Genomic DNA, 19,579 nt, shown 5'->3' on the forward strand with positions numbered 1-19,579 from the left:
GCTACAGTACGGGACGTCCACAGTGTACAACACCACAAGAAGACCGATATCTCACCATCAGTGCCCGCAGACGGCCACGGAGTACTCCAGGTAGACTCGCTCGGGACCTTACCGCAGCCACTGGAACGGTTGTCTCCAGACACAGTCTACAGACGACTGAACAGACATGGTTTATTGACCCGGAGACCTGCAAGGTGCATTCCACTGACCCCTGGTCACAGGAGAGCACGTAAAGCCTGGTGTCAAGAACACAGTACATGGTCATTGGAACAGTGGTCCCAGGTTATGTTCACAGACGAGTCCAGGTAGAGTCTGAACAGTGATTCTCGCCGGGTTTTCGTCTGTCGTGAACCAGGAACCAGATCAACCCATTAATGTCCTTAAAAGGGACCTGTATGGAGGTCGTGGTTTGATGGTGTGGGGTTGGATTATGATTGGTGCACGTACACCCTTGCATGTCTTTGACAGCGCAACTGTAACAGGTCAGGTGTATCGGGACGTCATTTTGCACTAGTATGTCCGCATTTTCAGGGGTGCAGTGGGTCCCACCTTCCTCCTGATGGATGATAACGCACGGCCCCACCGAGCTGCCATCGTGGAGGAGTACCTTGAAACAGAAGATATCAGGCGAATGGAGTGGTCTGCGTGTTCTCCGGACCTAAAACCCATCCAGCACGTCTTGGATGCTCTCGGTCGACGTATCGCTGCACGTCTTCAAACCCCTACGACACTTCAGGAGCTCCGACAGGCACTGGTGCAAGATTGGGATGCTATACCGCAGCAGCTGCTCGACCACCTGATCCAGAGTATGCCAACCCTTGGTGCGGCCTGTTAACATGTGCATGGTGATCATATCCCATACTGATGTCGGGGTACATGCGCAGGAAACAGTGGCGTTTTGTAGCACATGTGTTTCGGGACGGTTGTCTCAACTTATCACCATTACCGTGGACTCACAGATCTGCGTCGTGTGTGTTCCCTATGTGCCTATGCTATTAGGGCCAGTTTTGTGTAGTGCATCGTTGTGTGGCACGACATTCTGCAATTATACCTAATTTATGAGCAGGAGTGTATATTAATGGTCCTGCAGTAATCTCACGCTTTTTGCAAATGTTGCAGTTACGTATAATAAAATACTATGTGAAACAAATATCCAATCACATCAAGATAATATTTGAAAGTGCTTGACAGATAGTTCGAAATGTTTGGAAACGTAAAACTGTGCAGCTAACAAACCGCACAGAAGTGGTAGCCTATGGGAACAGCATCCGTGACTTACATCTTGAATCAGATGACTAATTGTTACAAATACCTGAGCATAACAGTCTGAAGGGATCTGAACTGGAATGATCTCAGGTAATCTCAGTCGTCTATAAGGCAAGTGGCAGACTTCGGTTCATTGGCACGTTACTCGCAAATTACATTAAGTCTACAAAAGGGATTGCTTACAAAACACTCGTGCATCTCATCTGAGAATACTGCTTAAGTTAGTTAGTTGCACGTACCATAAAGCATTTTAACGATTATTTTATGGAAATGAAGCGGAACTGGTGGTCACTTCACAAGACTGTAAGTACATTTGTTGGAAAAAACAGCAACCAGTTGCCTCAAACAAATTTTATTTCTTTTCTGGTTTCAGGCACCTAGTGCCCCTTTTCAGGGGATTAGAATTATCCCTTTTTAGTAAACATAAAAAATAAGCAGGTGTATGATCCACCTGACTACATACACCTGCTAATTTTTAGCGCTCGCTAATGATGTTAAGGTTCGAACCCTCTGAAGAAGCAACTGGTTGCTGATATTTTCAACACATATTTAGTATTAACAATGAGAGGGACATTTTTTTTTATTCCTGCTAACGCATCTACACTTAAAAACAGTTTCTTTTCAGGCTACAGGTTTGTAAATAGGAATTCATACCTGGAATGAGAAAACCCTTCCAGACATTTTATTTTAACCGACAAATGACGAAATATTTTTGTCGTTGCGTATTGAATTCCTTTCTGAGCCACTGACAGCTTTAATAATGAATAATAAAGGTCATTTTTTCTATAGTGTTGTAGATGTGGGCATTATTGTTAATCTCAAATTGCGATGGATTACTTACGAATTTCATTAAAGAATATATATATATATATATATATATATATATATATATATATAATATATATATATATATATTTTATGACGGTGCAGTTAAAAGGTTTGAACGCTTGCTGACGTACCTACATTACGACTGCGAGCGAAGACCACATATTATTCTTACTGCTCACTTCTCTGCAATCAGTTGTCAGAGAATTATTCCGCAGGACTTTACTGAGTGCAAATGTATTTAATACGTCAGGAGGTTGATTTCGTTTGTTTCCGAGAGTAGTTGTTATACGAAGAGAAAAAGTAGATGGGCCAAATATTTTGAGAAGCTCAGTTGTAAGTTTCTTTCAGTTCAAGTTTTCATCAATATAAACACTCGAAAATTACGGAGCATTCCATTCTATTTCATGACTCCTGTTGGTACGACTCTGTTTGTCGTACAGAACAAAATATAGTGTGCTTCCCCAAAACATAGGGCGAGTCCATTTTCAGAGATCCACTTAATAATTCTTCTGAAAACATTGATTATCTCTTCTGGGACTTTCTCTGTAATTGTTATTTATTATAACACTAGTATCGTCTACGAAAAATGTCAGTTCTACTTGTTAATTGTTACGCCGAACGTAATTCACATATGAGGCATAGGAGTGTAAATAAATTGAACCCTGCGGGACTCCCTCTGTGATTTCTTCCAAGTCACTAAGTTTTTCTAGTCTTCTAACACTGTTTCTATTATTCAGCACAACTTTTTGAATTCTACTTCATAAGTATGACTCCAGTGAACTTAAGTTTTATTAAGAGTCTAACATGATCTACACAGTCAAACGTCTTGCAATGATCGCCAAAAAATACCAAATGGCAACATTTTTTTTCTATTTAAGAAAGACGTTTAAGCAATCATACGTCCTGCATGCCATACGATGCTTGCACAGGGGGTGTTGGTGCGTCCTTGGCTTTTCTTACTTAAAACTGATGTAGATAATTCTGTTGTTTTGGCATTAAACCATCTTCTTGACGTTACATGTTACTGCGTAACAGTAACATTGGCCTTTATTTTTCTGTGGAGGTTCGAGTGAACACGCCGCTAAAAATACACAGTTTACAGTAAAAGGGATTCGTGCTTTGACTAAGTATCTTTTTATTAAAGGGAACACGGCCAAACAAATTTGTGTTGACATGTCTTGCACACTGGGTGGTAACTGCCCTTTCTACTACATGATCAGTAATTGGCTTACTGAAGATGAAGACAGTTCTGGAAGGCCAACTCAGGTCGCAACTCATGAAGCCGTGGATGCTGTTCATTCCAGGATCCTGGATGATTGGAGGATAACTTCTAAAAACACTGCAGAAACTCTGCGCATATCCCAAGGACATGTTGGTCATAATATTCATGAGATTTTGGACTTGAGAAAGCCCTCAGCTAAATGGGTTCCCAAATGTCTCATTGCAGATCAGAGCCGTGAATGAGTGGTTGCTTCACAGTCCATACAGTTTTTTTCCCTGTATTTAGATGGGTTCAGAAAGCTGGAATATGTTGAGCTCAATCGGGAATACGTTTAGTAAAGAACCTTTTTCATACCTATAACAGCATCTTTTCCTTATAAAGCCAAGGACTTATCAGCAAGCCCATATATGTGGCAGAAATCGCAAGTACCATCAGCTGTGTACTTCACAGTGGTTTGCGAAATATGTGTGTATCTGTATATGTTGGTGTGAAGATCATCCATTTAGCTGAAGATGAGATGAGTAACGACAGAAAATGGTTTTCCGATGACCGGCCTAAGTCTCAGTCTTCTCTACACTACTGGCCATTAAAATTGCTACACCACGAAGATGACGTGCTACAGACGCGAAATTTAACAGACAGGAAGAAGATGCTGAGATATGCAAATGATTAGCTTTTCAGAGCATTTACACAAGGTTGGCGCCGGTGGCGACACCTACAACCTGCTGACATGAGGAAAGCTTCCAACCGATTTCTCATACACAAACAGCAGTTGACCGGCGTTGCCTGGTGAAACGTTGTTGTGATGCCTCGTGTAAGGAGGAGAAATACGTACCATCGCGTTTCCGACTTTGATAAAGGTCGGATTGTAGCCTACGGCGATTGCGGTTTATGGTATCGCGACATTGCTGCCCGCGTTGGTCGAGATCCATGATTGTTACCAGAATATGGAATCGGCGGGTTCAGGAGGGTAATACGGAACGCCGTGCTGGATCCCAACGGCCTCGTATCACTAGCAGTCGAGATGACAGGCATCTTATCCGCATGGCTGTAACGGAACGTGCAGCCATGTCTCGATCCGTGAGTCAACAGATGGGGACGTTTGCAAGACAACAACCATCTGCACGAACAGTTCGACGACGTTTGCAGCAGCATGGAATATCAGCTCGGAGACGGTGGCTGCGGTTACCCTTGACGCTGCATCACAGACAGGAGCGCCCGCGATGGTGTACTCTACGACGAACCTGGGTGCACGAATGGCAAAACGTAATTTTTTCGGATGAATCCAGGTTCTGTTGACAACATCGTGATGGTCGCATCCGTGTTTGGCGACATCGCGGTGAACGCACATTGGAAGCGTGTATTCGTCAACGCCATACTGGCGTATCACCCGGCGTGATGGTATGGGGTGCCATTGATTACACGTCTCGGTCGCCTCTTGTTCGCATTGACGGCACTTTGAGCAGTGGACGTTACATTTCATGAGTGTCACGACCCGTGGCTCTAACCTTCATTCGATCCCTGTGAAACCCTAAATTTCAGCAGGATAATGCACGACCGCATGTTTCAGGTCCTGTGCGGGCTTTTCTGGATACAGAAAAAGTTCGATTGCTGCCTTGGCCAGCACATTCTCCGTATCTCTCACCAACTGAAAACGTCTGGTCAATGGTGGCCGAGCAACTGGCAGGTCACAGTACTCCAGTCACTACTCTTCATGAACTGTGGTATCGTGTTGAAGCTGCATCGGCAGCTGTACCTGTACACTCCATCCAAGCTCTGTTTGACTCAATGCCCAGGCGTATTAAGGCCAGAAGTGATTGTTCTGGGTACTGATTTCTCAGGATCTATGCACCCAAATTGCGTGAAAATATAATTACATTTCAGTTCTAGTATAATATATTTGTCCAATGAATACCCGTTTATAATCTGCATTTCTTCTTGGTGTAGCAATTTTAATGGCCAGTAGTGTATATTGCGGAATTAATTCCAGTGTTAACAAAACGCTTAACGCTTATATGTGCATTTCTCCTCAAATATTCTCGTAGTGGCTGCCGTTTTTCCAGTTGCCTGCCTCACTGTTGCCGTTCCCACAGGAGAGCGAGCGCGCCCGCCATGCAGGAGTCGACGTCCTCTGAGGAGGAGGAGGAGGGGGAGCACCACAGGCCGCAGGTCCAGCTGCCGCCGCCCCCCGCCAAGGGCATCCTCAAGAAGACCAGCTCCACCGAGGCCGGCGCGCCGTCGCAGCCCACGGCGCCGCCGGAGGCAGGTGCGACACGGTGGTCAGATCAGCCTGCACCGTCTGAAAACGCAGCCCCCGTCACCGGACTTGCGAATCTGTAACTCCCGTCCATGTATACTATCTGATCAAAAGTATCTGGACTCCTGTAAGTGGACATTAAAATGGAGTTTGTCTGCTCTTCGTCTTTATAGAGGCTTGGACTTTGCTGGAGACACTGTCAGTGAGGTGTCCGAATGTCTGTGCAGGAATGGTAGGAAGATAGCGGTGTTGGGCGTTGCGGTCTGGAGCAAAGCCGAGGTTCTAACTCATTCCAGAGGTCTTCCATTGGGTTCAGGTCGAGACTCTAGGCAGGCCAATCCATTTCGGAATTGTCCACAAACCACTGCCCCACAGATCTTCTTTATGACTTCTCCTCTACTACGATAATGATGTAGGATCATGGAACATACTTTGTGTTCAGCCATAATGACCTTTCTAGAGTCTGAGAAGCTCATCTGCAGAATCCAGCACGGCTTTGGGAAACAGCGGTCATGCGAGACCCACCTGGCCCTTGTAAGGTGACTCTTACGCGAGGAAGACATTTTTACCAGTTTTAATAAATTATTGTCTCTTATTGATGTATTCACGATAGTTAGGAAGTGCTGTAGTCCGTAGCCGGTTGTGAGTCGGAGAGCATTTCCCACGCTGGCTGGCTGGCTGGCTAGGTGACGAAGCGACCACATGTCGTGCGTAGTGGGGTGGGGCTCGGCGCTGGACCGTAGCAACAAGCGTCAGCCTCGGAAATATACATGACGGGAAGTACCGCCATCTTGGCGCCGAAGTCACCGAGTTTGTTTATTTATATTTGATAATCAAAGCCATTCATGACATCATCAATACTAGAAGGGGCCTCTGGATGTTTAAAACTGTTGTTGTTGTTGTGGTCCTCAGTCCCGAGACTGGCCTGATGCAGCTCTCCATGCCACTCTATCCTGTGCAAGCTTTTTCATCTCCCAGTACCTACTGCAACTTAAATCTTTCTGAATCTGCTTAGTATATTCATCTCTTGGTCTCCCTCTACGATTTTTACCCTCCACGCTGCCCTCCAATACTAAATTGGTGATCCCTTGATGCCTCAGAACATGTCCTACCAACCGATCCCTTCTTCTGGTCAAGTTGTGCCACAAACTTCTCTTCTCCCCAATCCTATTAAATACTTCCTCATTAGTTATGTGATCTACCCATCTAATCTTCAGCATTCTTCTGTAGCACCACATTTCGAAAGCTTCTATTCTCTTCTTGTCCAAACTAGTTATCGTCCATGTTTCACTTCCATACATGGCTACACTCCATATGAATACTTTCAGAAATGACTTCCTGACACTTAAATCAATACTGGATGTTAACAAATGTCTCTTCTTCAGAAACGATTTCCTTGCCATTGCCAGTCTACCTTTTATATCCTCTCTACTTCGACCATCATCAGTTATTTTGCTCCCCAAATAGCAAAACTCCTTTACTACTTTAAGTGCCTCATTTCCTAATCTAATTCCCTCAGCATCACCCGACTTAATTAGACTACATTCCATTATCCTTGTTTTGCTTTTGTTGATGTTCATCTTATATCCTCCTTTCAAGACACTGTCCATTCCATTCAACTGCTCTTCCAAGTCCTTTGCTCTCTCTGACAGAATTACAATGTCATCGGCGAACCTCAAAGTTTTTATTTCTTCTCCATGAATTTTAATACCCACTCCGAATTTTTCTTTTGTTTCCTTTACTGCTTGCTCAATATACAGATTGAACAACATCGGGGAGAGGCTACAACCCTGTCTCACTCCCATCCCAACCACTGCTTCCCTTTCATGCCCCTCGACTCTTATAACTGCCATCTGGTTTCTGTACAAATTGTAAATAGCCTTTCGCTCCCTGTATTTTACCCCTGCCAAATTTAGAATTTGAAAGAGAGTATTCCAGTTAACATTGTCAAAAGCTTTCTCTAAGTCTACAAATGCTAGAAACGTAGGTTTGCCTTTCCTTAATCTTTCTTCTAAGATAAGTCGTAAGGTCAGTATTGCCTCACGTGTTCCAGTATTTCTACGGAATCCAAACTGATCTTCCCCGAGGTTGGCTTCTACTAGTTTTTCCATTCGTCTGTAAAGAATTCGTGTTAGTATTTTGCAGCTTGACTTATTAAACTGATAGTTCGGTACTTTTCACATCTGTCAACACCTGCTTTCTTTGGGATTGGAATTATTATATTCTTCTTGAAGTCTGAGGGTATTTCGCCTGTTTCATACATCTTGCTCATCAGATGGTAGAGTTTTGTCAGGACTGGCTCTCCCAAGGCCGTCAGTAGTTCCAATGGAATGTTGTCTACTCCCGGGGCCTTGTTTTGACTCAGGTCTTTCAGTGCTCTGTCAAACTCATCACGCAGTATCATATCTCCCATTTCATCTTCATCTACATCCTCTTCCATTTCCATAATATTGTCCTCAAGTACATCGCCCTTGTATAGACCCTCTATATACTCCTTCCACCTTTCTGCTTTCCCTTCTTTGCTTAGAACTGGGTTTCCATCTGAGCTCTTGATATTCATACAAGTCGTTCTCTTATCTCCAAAGGTCTCTTTAATTTTCCTGTAGGCAGTATCTATCTTACCCCTAGTGAGATAGGCCTCTACATCCTTACATTTGTCCTCTAGCCATCCCTGCTTAGCCATTTTGCACTTCCTGTCGATCTCATTTTTGAGACGTTTGTATTCCTTTTTGCCTGCTTCATTTACTGCATTTTTGTATTTTCTCCTTTCATCAATTAAATTCAATATTTCTTCTGTTACCCAAGGATTTCTACTAGCCCTCGTCTTTTTACCTACTTGATCCTCTGCTGCCTTCGCTACTTTGTATTTCTTTCCCCTATTCCTGTCAATTGTTCCATTATGCTCTCCCTGAAACTCAGTACAACCTCTGGTTCTTTCAGTTTATCCAGGTGCCATCTCCTTAAATTCCCACCTTTTTGCAGTTTCTTCAGTTTTAATCTACAGGTCATAACCAATAGATTGTGGTCAGAGTCCACATCTGCCCCTGGAAATGTCTTACAATTTAAAACCTGGTTCCTAAATCTCTGTCTTACCATTATATAATCTATCTGATACCTTTTAGTATCTCCAGGGTTCTTCCATGTATACAACCTTCTTTCATGATTCTTAAACCAAGTGTTAGTTATGATTATGTTGTGCTCTGTGCAAAATTCTACCAGGCGGCTTCCTCTTTCATTTCTTAGCCCCAATCTATATTCACCTACTACGTTTCCTTCTCTCCCTTTTCCTACTACCGAATTCCAGTCACCCATGACTATTAAATTTTCGTCTCCCTTCACAATCTGAATAATTTCTTTTATTTCATCATACATTTCTTCAATTTCTTCGTCATCTGCAGAGCTAGTTGGCATATAACCTTGTACTACTGTAGTAGGTGTGGGCTTCGTATCTATCTTGGCCACAATAATGCGTTCACTATGCTGTTTGTAGTAGCTTACCCGCATTCCTATTTTCCTATTCATTATTAAACCTACTCCTGCATTACCACTATTTGATTTTGTGTTTATAACCCTGTAGTCACCTGACCAGAAGTCTTGTTCCTCCTGCCACCGAACTTCACTAATTCCCACTATATCTAACTTCAACCTATCCATTTCCCTTTTTAAATTTTCTAACCTACTTGCCCGATTAAGGGATCTGAAATTCCACGCTCCGATCCGTAGAACGCCAGTTTTCTTTCTCCTGATAACGACATCCTCTTGAGTAGTCCCCGCCCAGAGATCCGAATGGGGGACGATTTTACCTCTGGAATATTTTACCCAAGAGGACGCCATCATCATTTAATCATACAGTAAAGCTGTATGCCCTCGGGAAAAATTACGGTTGTAGTTTCCCCTTGCTTTCAGCCGTTCGCAGTATCAGCACAGCAAGGCCGTTTTGGTTATTGTTACAAGGCCAGATCAGTCAATCATCCAGACTGTTGCCCTTGCAACTACTGAAAAGGCTGCTGCCCCTCTTCAGGAACCACACGTTTGTCTGGCCTCTCAACAGATACCCCTCCGTTGTGGTTGTACCTACGGTACGGCTATCTGTATCGCTGAGGCACGCAAGTCTCCCCACCAACGGCAAGGTCCATCATAATTTTGCCTCGTTAAAATTCACATCCGTTCATTAACAAATGCATATCTTAGTAAATACGAACTTGATCGGAAATCCACGAACTATGACGAAACTAGTAAGAGATACGGACTGCGCGCAAAACTCCGTTACGAGTAGTTTGTGACATGAGTGTTTCATTATTGATATAATAGGGATAAAAGTGATATTACGGCATTCTGAACGTTAATTTCGAATAAATAGATACCACAAAGTTGACCGACAGCAATTTCAGATAATTAGGTTGCACCGACAGAGACATCCAATGCCCCAATGAAGAATCTGCACGGGACGACATTTACGAGAGCTGCACCGCGCACCGGTAGGAGGAAATCCGACGACACGACCCACCGAGGCGGATCAAGGAAGGTCCGACTTACACTCGCAAATTTCGGGTGGAAATGCTGACCAGTTATACTGTACGTCACATGTACCACCCTCTACCGACTCGCGGCTAAGCTGAGTAATAACAGTATCAGTTTAGAAGCGAGGGGATCTTGCATCCTCTTTGTGCATGATATACAACAGGTTCTAGATACCGGCTCCCAGGTTCATGCCATATTCCTCGCCTTTCGAAAGGCGTTCGATTAAGTTACGCACTGTCGCTTTCTCCAAAAAGTGCGCGATTACGGTCTATCCGGTGACATATGCAGTTAGATAGAAAGTTTTCTAACAGACAGAGAGCAGTATGTCGTCCTGAATGGGAACACTTCAACAGAAACGAGAGTAACTTCAAGTGTGCCCCAGGGCAGCGTACTAGGTCCGCTGCTTTTTACGATTTACATAAACGATCTGGTTGATGGTACTGACAGCGGCCTTCGACTGTTTGCCGATGATGCTGTAGTCTACAGGAAAGTAGTATCACACGAAAGTTGCGAACAAATCAATGAGGATGTCTCCGCAATATCATTTCTTTCAGGAGTGCTAGTTCTGCAAGTTCGCAGGAGAGCTTCTGTAAAGTTTGGAAGGTAGGAGACGAGGTGCTGGCGGATGTAAAGCTGTGAGGACGGGGCGTCAGTCGTGCTTGGGTAGTTCAGATGGTAGAGCACTTGACCGCGAAAGGCAAAGGTCCCGAGTTTGAGTCTCGGTCGGAACCACAGTTTTAAACTGCCAGGAAGTTTCATATCAGCGCACACTCCGCTGCAGAGTGAAAATCTCATTCTGGAAGTTTCATAAAGGTTTGAAATTACGTTTATTCTCAAATATTGGATGAACACACTCTGGGGTAATTTTCGCGCCATGAGTTTCTCTGCCTCGAGATATATACACAGTTTATGACATTCATACTTGACTTCTGCTGTTAAATATATAACGTGAGATTATACCTCTTAATGACTAGATTAAGGACAGCGTTCTAAATTTTTAAATTCTCAATAATTATATGAAATACTGAATTTTTTTTTTTTTTTTTTTTTTTTTTTTTTGCCCTTGAAATCTGTTAGATAGGCAACCTGAAACTGCGACTGGGTAACAAGACCGTTTTCGCCGTTTAGTAATGCAGATGTCTGCATTTGAGTTCCTAAATTATTTTGATAGGAGACGACAAAGGCTCAACATTACATCTACATCTACATCTACATCCAGACTCCGTAAGCCACCTGACGGTGTGTGGCGGAGGGTACCTTGAGTACCTCTATTGGTTCTCCCTTCCCTTCCATTCCAGTCTCTTATTGTTCGTGCAAAGAAAGATTGTCGGTATGCCCCTGTGTGGGCTCTAATCTCTCTGATTTTATCCTCATGGTCTCTTAGCGAGATATACGTAGGAGGGAGCAATATACTGCTTGACACATCGGTGAAGGTATGTTCTCGAAACTTCTACAAAATCCCGTACCGAGCTACTGAGTGTCCCTCCTGCAGAGTCTTCCACTGGAGTTCATCTATCATCTCCGTAAAGCTTTCTCGGTTACTAAATGATCCTGTAATGAAGCGCGCTGCTCTCCGTTGGCTCTTCTCTATCTCTTCTATCAACCCTATCTGGTACGGATCCCACACTGGTGAGCAATATTCAAGCAGTGGGCGAACAAGCGTACTGTAACCTACTTCCCTTGTTTTCGGATTGCATTTCCTTAGGATTCTTCCAATGAATCTGTCTGGCATCTGCTTTACCGACGATCAACTTTATATGATCATTCCATTTTAAATCACTCCTAATGCGTACTCCCAGATAATTTATGGAATTAACTGCTTCCAGTTTTTGACCTGCTATTTTGTAGTTAAATGATAAGGGAACTATCTTTCTACGTATTCGCAGCACATTACACTTGTCTACATTGAGATTCAATTGCCACTCCCTGCACCATGCGTCTATTCGCTGCAGATCCTACTGCATTTCAGTACAATTTTCCATTGTTACAACCTCTCGATACACCACAGGATCATCTGCAAAAAGCCTCAGTGAACTTCCGATGTCATCCACAAGATCGTTTATGTATATTGTGAATAGCAACGGTCCTGTGAGACTCCCCTGCGGCACACTTGAAATCACTCTTACTTCGGAAGACTTCTCTCCATTGAGAATGACATGCTGCGTTCTTTTATCTAGGAACTCCTCAATCCAATCACACAATTGGTCTGATAGTCCATATGCTCTTACTTTGTTCATTAAACGACTGTGGGGAACTCCGAAAGAAAAAAAAAAAAACTTTTGCGTGAAAAAGGCCGATTTCAGGCCGGTGCATTTTTTGGTTCAATCGCGAATAACAAACATTTCCGTTCCGTATTAATAAAAACCGTTACAGGGGTGGATTCTAAACACTTTTATGGATCAAAAAATGGAATTTTCTTAATAAATCGATTTTTTGAACCAAATGTTAGAACGTTGCACCTGAGTACTAGGCAGCTCGGCACTCTTCTAAGTGAGGTTGAGTTCCGTAAGAGTGGTGGTTAGCTACGTCAAGGGCAGTGCGAGATGTGGTGGGGAGTAAAGGACGTCCATCTTGAGTGTGACTCACAAGGACACCACGCGGCAATCCAATTTTTGTATTTTTTACTATCAAAAATTCTCTGGCAATTCGACTTGGAAGTTTCCTGAACGCCCTTAATTCCCTAACTCAAGGTCGACTGTTCGGTGGACTGTGTGGACCTGTAGCATAATGCTTGGATACACTGTCGACCGCATGCTTTCGATTTCTTTCCACTGAATATTTTTAAATAAGTCAATCTACAGCCATTTCTAGTAGTTGTAAAACACAAACAGGCGCAAAAAATTTAATTTGTAATGTTTTTTTTATTCGAACGGTATTTATTAAAAATCCAAGGTAAAATATCAGCAACTAAGAATTTATATTCCCAATTATTATTATTATTCTCGTGTCAGAAACATACAGGTACATGTAGATACATTTTACACAGTTATGATTAAATTACTTTTGACCAATACCTGGCCACTTCCAGTGCATTTTCTGTTGCTTGTTGAAGGTAGTCTTCTGTATAGGAGACTGGACACAATCGACACCAAAACATGTGCCGGACTGTCTGTTCTTCTCCACAGTCACGCCGAATATCATTTGTATCAGTGTAAGCCCATTATGCCAGGTTAACTTTTGATCTTTCAACTCCGGATCTCAATGTATTCAGGGACTTCAAAGTTGTCAATTGCCGGTCATAGCCTGGAGGTAAACCTCCAACAACTCTTTTCCAACCAGGGGGATGATATGTCTCAGCCCTCCATAGTTGTAAATTAGCTTTTCCAGCAGTGGTTCTAAGTTCCTTTGATGACCTAAGGAAACTCTTCCTTCAGTCGTTGCGGATGCACCTAGAACCGCTAGGCCACAGCGTGTTCGCAGCTCTCTCTCTTCGAACAGGTGGTGACGGTATTCCTGCGAGATGGTAAAGCCATTCGACTGCAATGGATTTCAAGCAACCTGTTACAATTCTGCAGGTTTCGTTGAGACCTACATCCACCTGTTCGGCGTGAGTTTAATTATACCAAACAGGACGGGCATACTCTGCCGCAGAATAGCATAGTGCCAGTGCAAATGTTCGGATTGTTTCAGGTTGACTACCCCACTGTCATCCGGCCAGTTTCCGTAGGAGTTCGTTCCTGGTGGAAACTTTCGACATGCATTTCATGCATTGGTTTTTGAAGTCTCTTAGTATTCCAGTTCGACCCCAGATCATACTATTTTCAGCTTACGAGTGGCTTCCTTGTTTCTCAAATAAAAAGCACACACTTGGGTCTTTTGAAGGGTTTGGTTTAATCTGGTTTCTGTTGTAGTATCTGGATAGATCTTCAAGGTCATTCGTGGGTTGTTCTCCACTGACTCAAAATCTGTGCTCTGGGTGCAGAGCGAGGTCGTCAGCATATAAGAAGCTCCTGATGTTCGGGGCTGTAGGTTGGTCGTTCATGTATATACAGGGTGTTTCAAAAATGACCGGTATATTTGAAACGGCAATAAAAACTAAACGAGCAGCGATAGAAATACACCGTTTTGTTGCAATATGCTTGGGACAACAGTACATTTTCAGGCGGACAAACTTTCGAAATTACAGTAGTTACAATTTTCAACAACAGATGGCGCTGCAAGTGATGTGAAAGATATAGAAGACAACGCAGTCTGTGGGTGCGCCATTCTGTACGTCGTCTTTCTGCTGTACGCGTGTGCTGTTCACAACGTGCAAGTGTGCTGTAGACAACATGGTTTATTCCTTAGAACAGAGGATTTTTCTGGTGTTGGAATTCCACCGCCTAGAACACAGTGTTGTTGCAACAAGACGAAGTTTTCAACGGAGGTTTAATGTAACCAAAGGACCAAAAAGCGATACAATAAAGGATCTGTTTGAAAAATTTCAACGGACTGGGAACGTGACGGATGAACGTGCTGGAAAGGTAGGGCGACCGCGTACGGCAACCACAGAGGGCAACGCGCAGCTAGTGCAGCAGGTGATCCAACAGCGGCCTCGGGTTTCCGTTCGCCGTGTTGCAGCTGCGGTCCAAATGACGCCAACGTCCACGTATCGTCTCATGCGCCAGAGTTTACACCTCTATCCATACAAAATTCAAACGCGGCAACCCCTCAGCGCCGCTACCATTGCTGCACGAGAGACATTCGCTAACGATATAGTGCACAGGATTGATGACGGCGATATGCATGTGGGCAGCATTTGGTTTACTGACGAAGCTTATTTTTACCTGGACGGCTTCGTCAATAAACAGAACTGGCGCATATGGGGAACCGAAAAGCCCCATGTTGCAGTCCCATCGTCCCTGCATCCTCAAAAAGTACTGGTCTGGGCCGCCATTTCTTCCAAAGGAATCATTGGCCCATTTTTCAGATCCGAAACGATTACTGCATCACGCTATCTGGACATTCTTCGTGAATTTGTGGCGGTACAAACTGCCTTAGACGACACTGTGAACACCTCGTGGTTTATGCAAGATGGTGCCCGGCCACATCGCACGGCCGACGTCTTTAATTTCCTGGATGAATATTTCGATGATCGTGTGATTGCTTTGGGCTATCCGAAACATACAGGAGGCGGCGTGGATTGGCCTCCCTATTCGCCAGACATGAACCCCTGTGACTTCTTTCTGTGGGGACACTTGAAAGACCAGGTGTACCGCCAGAATCCAGAAACAATTGAACAGCTGAAGCAGTACATCTCATCTGCATGTGAAGCCATTCCGCCAGACACGTTGTCAAAGGTTTCGGGTAATTTCATTCAGAGACTACGCCATATTATTGCTACGCATGGTGGATATGTGGAAAATATCGTACTATAGAGTTTCCCAGACCGCAGCGCCATCTGTTGTTGAAAATTGTAGCTACTGTATTTCGAAAGTTTGTCTGCCTGAAAATGTACTGTTGTCCCAAGCATATTGCAACAAACGGTGTATTTCTATCGCTGCTCGTTTAGTTTTTATTGCCGTTTCAAATATACCGGTCATTTTTGAAACACCCTGTATTAAACAGAATTGGAGCAAAAACACTTCCTTGCGGGGGGGGGGGGGGCATCCTTCTATAGCCTCCATCGACTGCGCTGTCCTTGAAAGTCGACGAAGAACCTGCGATTCTGCAGAAGAGGCGATGAGTCTGGTTAGGGCTGAATCTTTGGTCAGATTGTAGACCTTGACTGGTAGTAGCTGGTGACTGACTGTATCATACGCCGCTGACAAGTCGACAAATGCCACTCCTGTCGCCTACCGAGCTTTAAAGCCATCTTCTATATACTGTGCGAGCTTTAGCAGTTGTCCAGTACAGCTTTTACCTGGACGAAATCCAGATTGCTGAGGTATCAGTTTCCCAATGAAAACTGCATTTTTGTGTATGATACGTAATTACAAATAAGAAGACGTGCATACATTTGATGAATTTAACGTTTAAGCCGGCCGCGGTGGTCTCACGGTTCTAGGCGCTCAGTCCGTAACCGCGCGACTGCTACGGTCGCAGGTTCGAATCCTGCCTCGGGCATGGATGCGTGTGATGTCCTTAGGTTAGTTAGGTTTAAGTAGTTCTCAGTCCTAGGGGACTGATGACATAAGATGTTAAGTCCCATAGTGCTCAGAGCCATTTGACCCATTTTTTAACGTTTAAATGATTGGAAAAAGAATAAAAAAAGATATGGAACGAAAGGGGGCTCGAACCAGCGATTACTGATGTCGAGAGCTATCGATATCTGTATTTTTTCATCGATAAGTATTTTTCACTTGAAACATACTCGTAGAACATGTAACTTTGTTTAAAATGGTGCATCATCTGAGGATCGAACGTGGTCCACATACTAATAGGCGACATTCTGTCAAAAACCTAGGGGGCCCTTCCTAACAGTGACCTTGGGTTATGGAATTCAAGGAGCTCGAAAAACTTCGAGGTCGACTTTGTGACGTATTTCCAGGTGTTATATCGAACAGCTATGGAGTATTGATGGGATCTGAACTTCATGATCCAGAGTCCTCACGCTTACAAAACTAACGACTTATTCACTCAACTGCAGACTTCTTGGATGCTAGCGACGATACAAAGCATGCAAGGACGCCTCAAATTTTCAAACTCGGACTTTTCGGAAACGGTTGAGAGTTGAGTCATCCGATTTACGTATGTTGAAGTCCTAGTCGTGCCCTTCACATGCTGTCAGTATGAATCAGATTGGTAAGGGGCAGTTCGTACGGTACCATTGTGAGTGAGTGCTGCATGACTATACACTGGTTGTATCATTAGGCGAGGTAACATCTGTTATCATTGGACACCTATATGAAATTGAAACTTCGTGGCAGATTAAAACTGTGTGCCGGACCGAGACTCGAACTCGGGACCTTTGCCTTTCGCGGGCAAGTGCTCTACCATTTGAGCTACCCAAGCACGAGTCACGCCCCGTCCTCACAGCTTTACTTCCGCCAGTACCTCGTCTCCTACCATCGAAACTTTACAGAACTTTACAGTATCGGCCCGGCACACAGTTTTAATCTGCCAGGAAGTTTCATATCAGCGCACACTCCGCTGCAAAGTGAAAATCTCATTCTGTACAATAAATTGGTTTGCCCTATCGGTTTCGTACCAGGCCAATAAAGAGCAGGCGGCTGTGTCAGCACCTGCGGTCTTCTAGTACGCGTGTGGAATACACTACACTCTGTTGTCCGCATCATTAAGATACAGTGTCTAAACCAGCTTAGATATCGTACCGGGTGATCAAAAAGTCAGTATAAATTTGAAAACTGAATAAATCACGGAATAATGTAGATAGAGAGGTACAAATTGACACACATGCTTGCAATGACATGGGGTTTTATTAGAACCAAAAAAATACAAAAGTTCAAAAAATGTCAGACAGATGGCGCTTTATCTGATCAGAACAGCAACAATTAGCATAACAAAATAAGACAAAGCAAAGAAGATGTTCTTTACAGGAAATGCTCAATATGTCCACCATCATTCCTCAACAATAGCTGTAGTCGAGGACTAATGTTGTGAACAGCACTGTAAAGAATGTCCGGAGTTATGGTGAGGCATTGGCGTCGGATTTTGTCTTTCAGCATCCCTAGAGATGTCGGTCGATCACGATACACTTGCGACTTCAGGTAACCCCAAAGCCAATAATCGCACGGACTGAGGTCTGGGGACCTGGGAGGCCAAGCATGACGAAAGTGGCGGCTGAGCACACGATCATCAACAAACGACGCGCGCAAGAGATCTTTCACGCGTGTAGCAATATGGGGTCGAGCGCCATCCCGCATAAACATCGTGCGTTCCAGCAGGTGTTTATCAGCCAGGCTGGGGACGATGCGATTCTGTAACATATCGACATACCTCTCATAGCAGTTCCAAAACCAGAATCACGTATTTCCTCGAAGAAAAAAGGCCCGATAACGGTAGACGTGGCAAATCCAACCCATACCGTGACTTTCTCGTCGTGCAATGGAGTTTCCACGACAGTTCTAGGATTTTCGGTAGCCCAAATTCTGCAGTTGTGGGCCTTGACAGACCCCCGGAGCGTGAAATGAGCTTCGTCGGTCCACAACACGTTACTCAACCAATCGTCATCTTCCGCCATGTTTTGAAACGCCCACACCGCAAATGCCCTCCGCTTCACTAAATCGCCAGGTAACAGTTTGTGATGCCGATGGATTTTGTACGGATAGCATCGGAGGTTTACGCCTACCAACCAAGTGTATGGAATGCCGGTGCGACGTGCGACTGCACGAGCGCTGACTTCCCCGTACATAGACGAACCCGCTACAGTCTCCATTTCTTCCTGAACTGTCTCAGCAGCATTACGCCTTGTGCTCGGTAGGCCACTACGTGGTCTATCGTCTAAACAACCCGTGGCTTCGAACTCCGAAATCATTCTCGCCACAGCTGCATTTGTCAACGGACCTTTACCCGTTCGAATCCCCTTCCTATGGCGATAGGATCGTAACGTTGAACTAGCACATTCCCCATTCGGATAATACAGCTTCACTAAAAGCGCCTTTTCAGGTAACGTCAACATGCTGCGACTGCTGGCGCATCTGATTCTCTCTCTCATTACAGCTTCTTTTATACACGATTGTCATGCGCAGTCACTGACGTTATGCTGTCCAGCGCCATCTGTCGGACGTTTTGTGAACTTTTTTTTTGTTCTAATAAAACCACATGTCATTCCAAACATATGTGTCAATTCTGACCTCTCTATCTACATTATTCCGTGGTTTATTAAGTTTTCAAATATATACTGACTTTTTGATCACCTGGTATACTCATCGCCTTTCACCTGATTTGACTGCTTCCTCAGTTTCCTCGTGTAACTCTCCACTACTTCTTCATTTACCAGAAAAGGAAAAGAAAAAGAAGAAGAAAAAGAAGGAAAGGGAGCGCAAGAAAAGCGCCCGGTTCGACGAGATGAACATCATCGCGACGCTGCACCCGGCCGACAAGGAGTACGGCCACGACGCCATAGACGAGCCGAAGACGCCCTTCAACTGGGAGCTCGGCGAGGGGACCTCCGCCACCACCGAGGTTAGTCTCGAGATATCTTGTAAAGCCGCTTGAACAACATGTGGGGAGGTCCTCATAAAGTGACTCCGTCTAGTCTACACTCACAACTACATCCATACTCCACTTAACGATGTGTGGAGGAATAGGGTATTTCATGTAACACTGTCACTTACCCTCTGTGCTGCTCCTGTCAGCAGTTGTGTTAGATGGAAGACTGTTACTAGGCCTTCGTATGAGTTCAAATCCCTCTAATTTTATCTTAATTTCTTTGCGCGAGATATATAGAGGAGGAAGCAATGTGCTCTTTGACTCTTGTAGGCCTGTAGGAATGCACCTTCTCCAGACTGAAATAGTTAACTACACTGGCGGCAGTTATGTAATTTACATCTACATGTGCACTACTGACCTTTAATTTAGACTTTAATGCCTGGCAAACGGTT

The 19,579-nt window shown here is 44.2% G+C and overlaps 1 protein-coding gene across 1 annotated transcript in view; it reads left to right on the top strand.

Annotated features, from left to right (window-relative positions):
• The first annotated feature begins 5,428 nt into the window (after positions 1–5,428).
• Positions 5,429–19,579, top strand: part of LOC126214975 (protein phosphatase inhibitor 2-like) — a 44,105-nt gene continuing 29,954 nt past the window's right edge. Inside the window, exons 1-2 of the mRNA XM_049941608.1 lie at positions 5,429–5,582; positions 18,976–19,160. Of these exons, the coding sequence (XP_049797565.1) occupies positions 5,429–5,582; positions 18,976–19,160 (339 nt within the window). The remainder of the gene's footprint in view (positions 5,583–18,975; positions 19,161–19,579) is intronic.

This window comes from Schistocerca nitens, chromosome 12 (assembly GCF_023898315.1).
Source record: "Schistocerca nitens isolate TAMUIC-IGC-003100 chromosome 12, iqSchNite1.1, whole genome shotgun sequence".
Classification (NCBI taxonomy): domain Eukaryota; kingdom Metazoa; phylum Arthropoda; class Insecta; order Orthoptera; family Acrididae; genus Schistocerca; species Schistocerca nitens.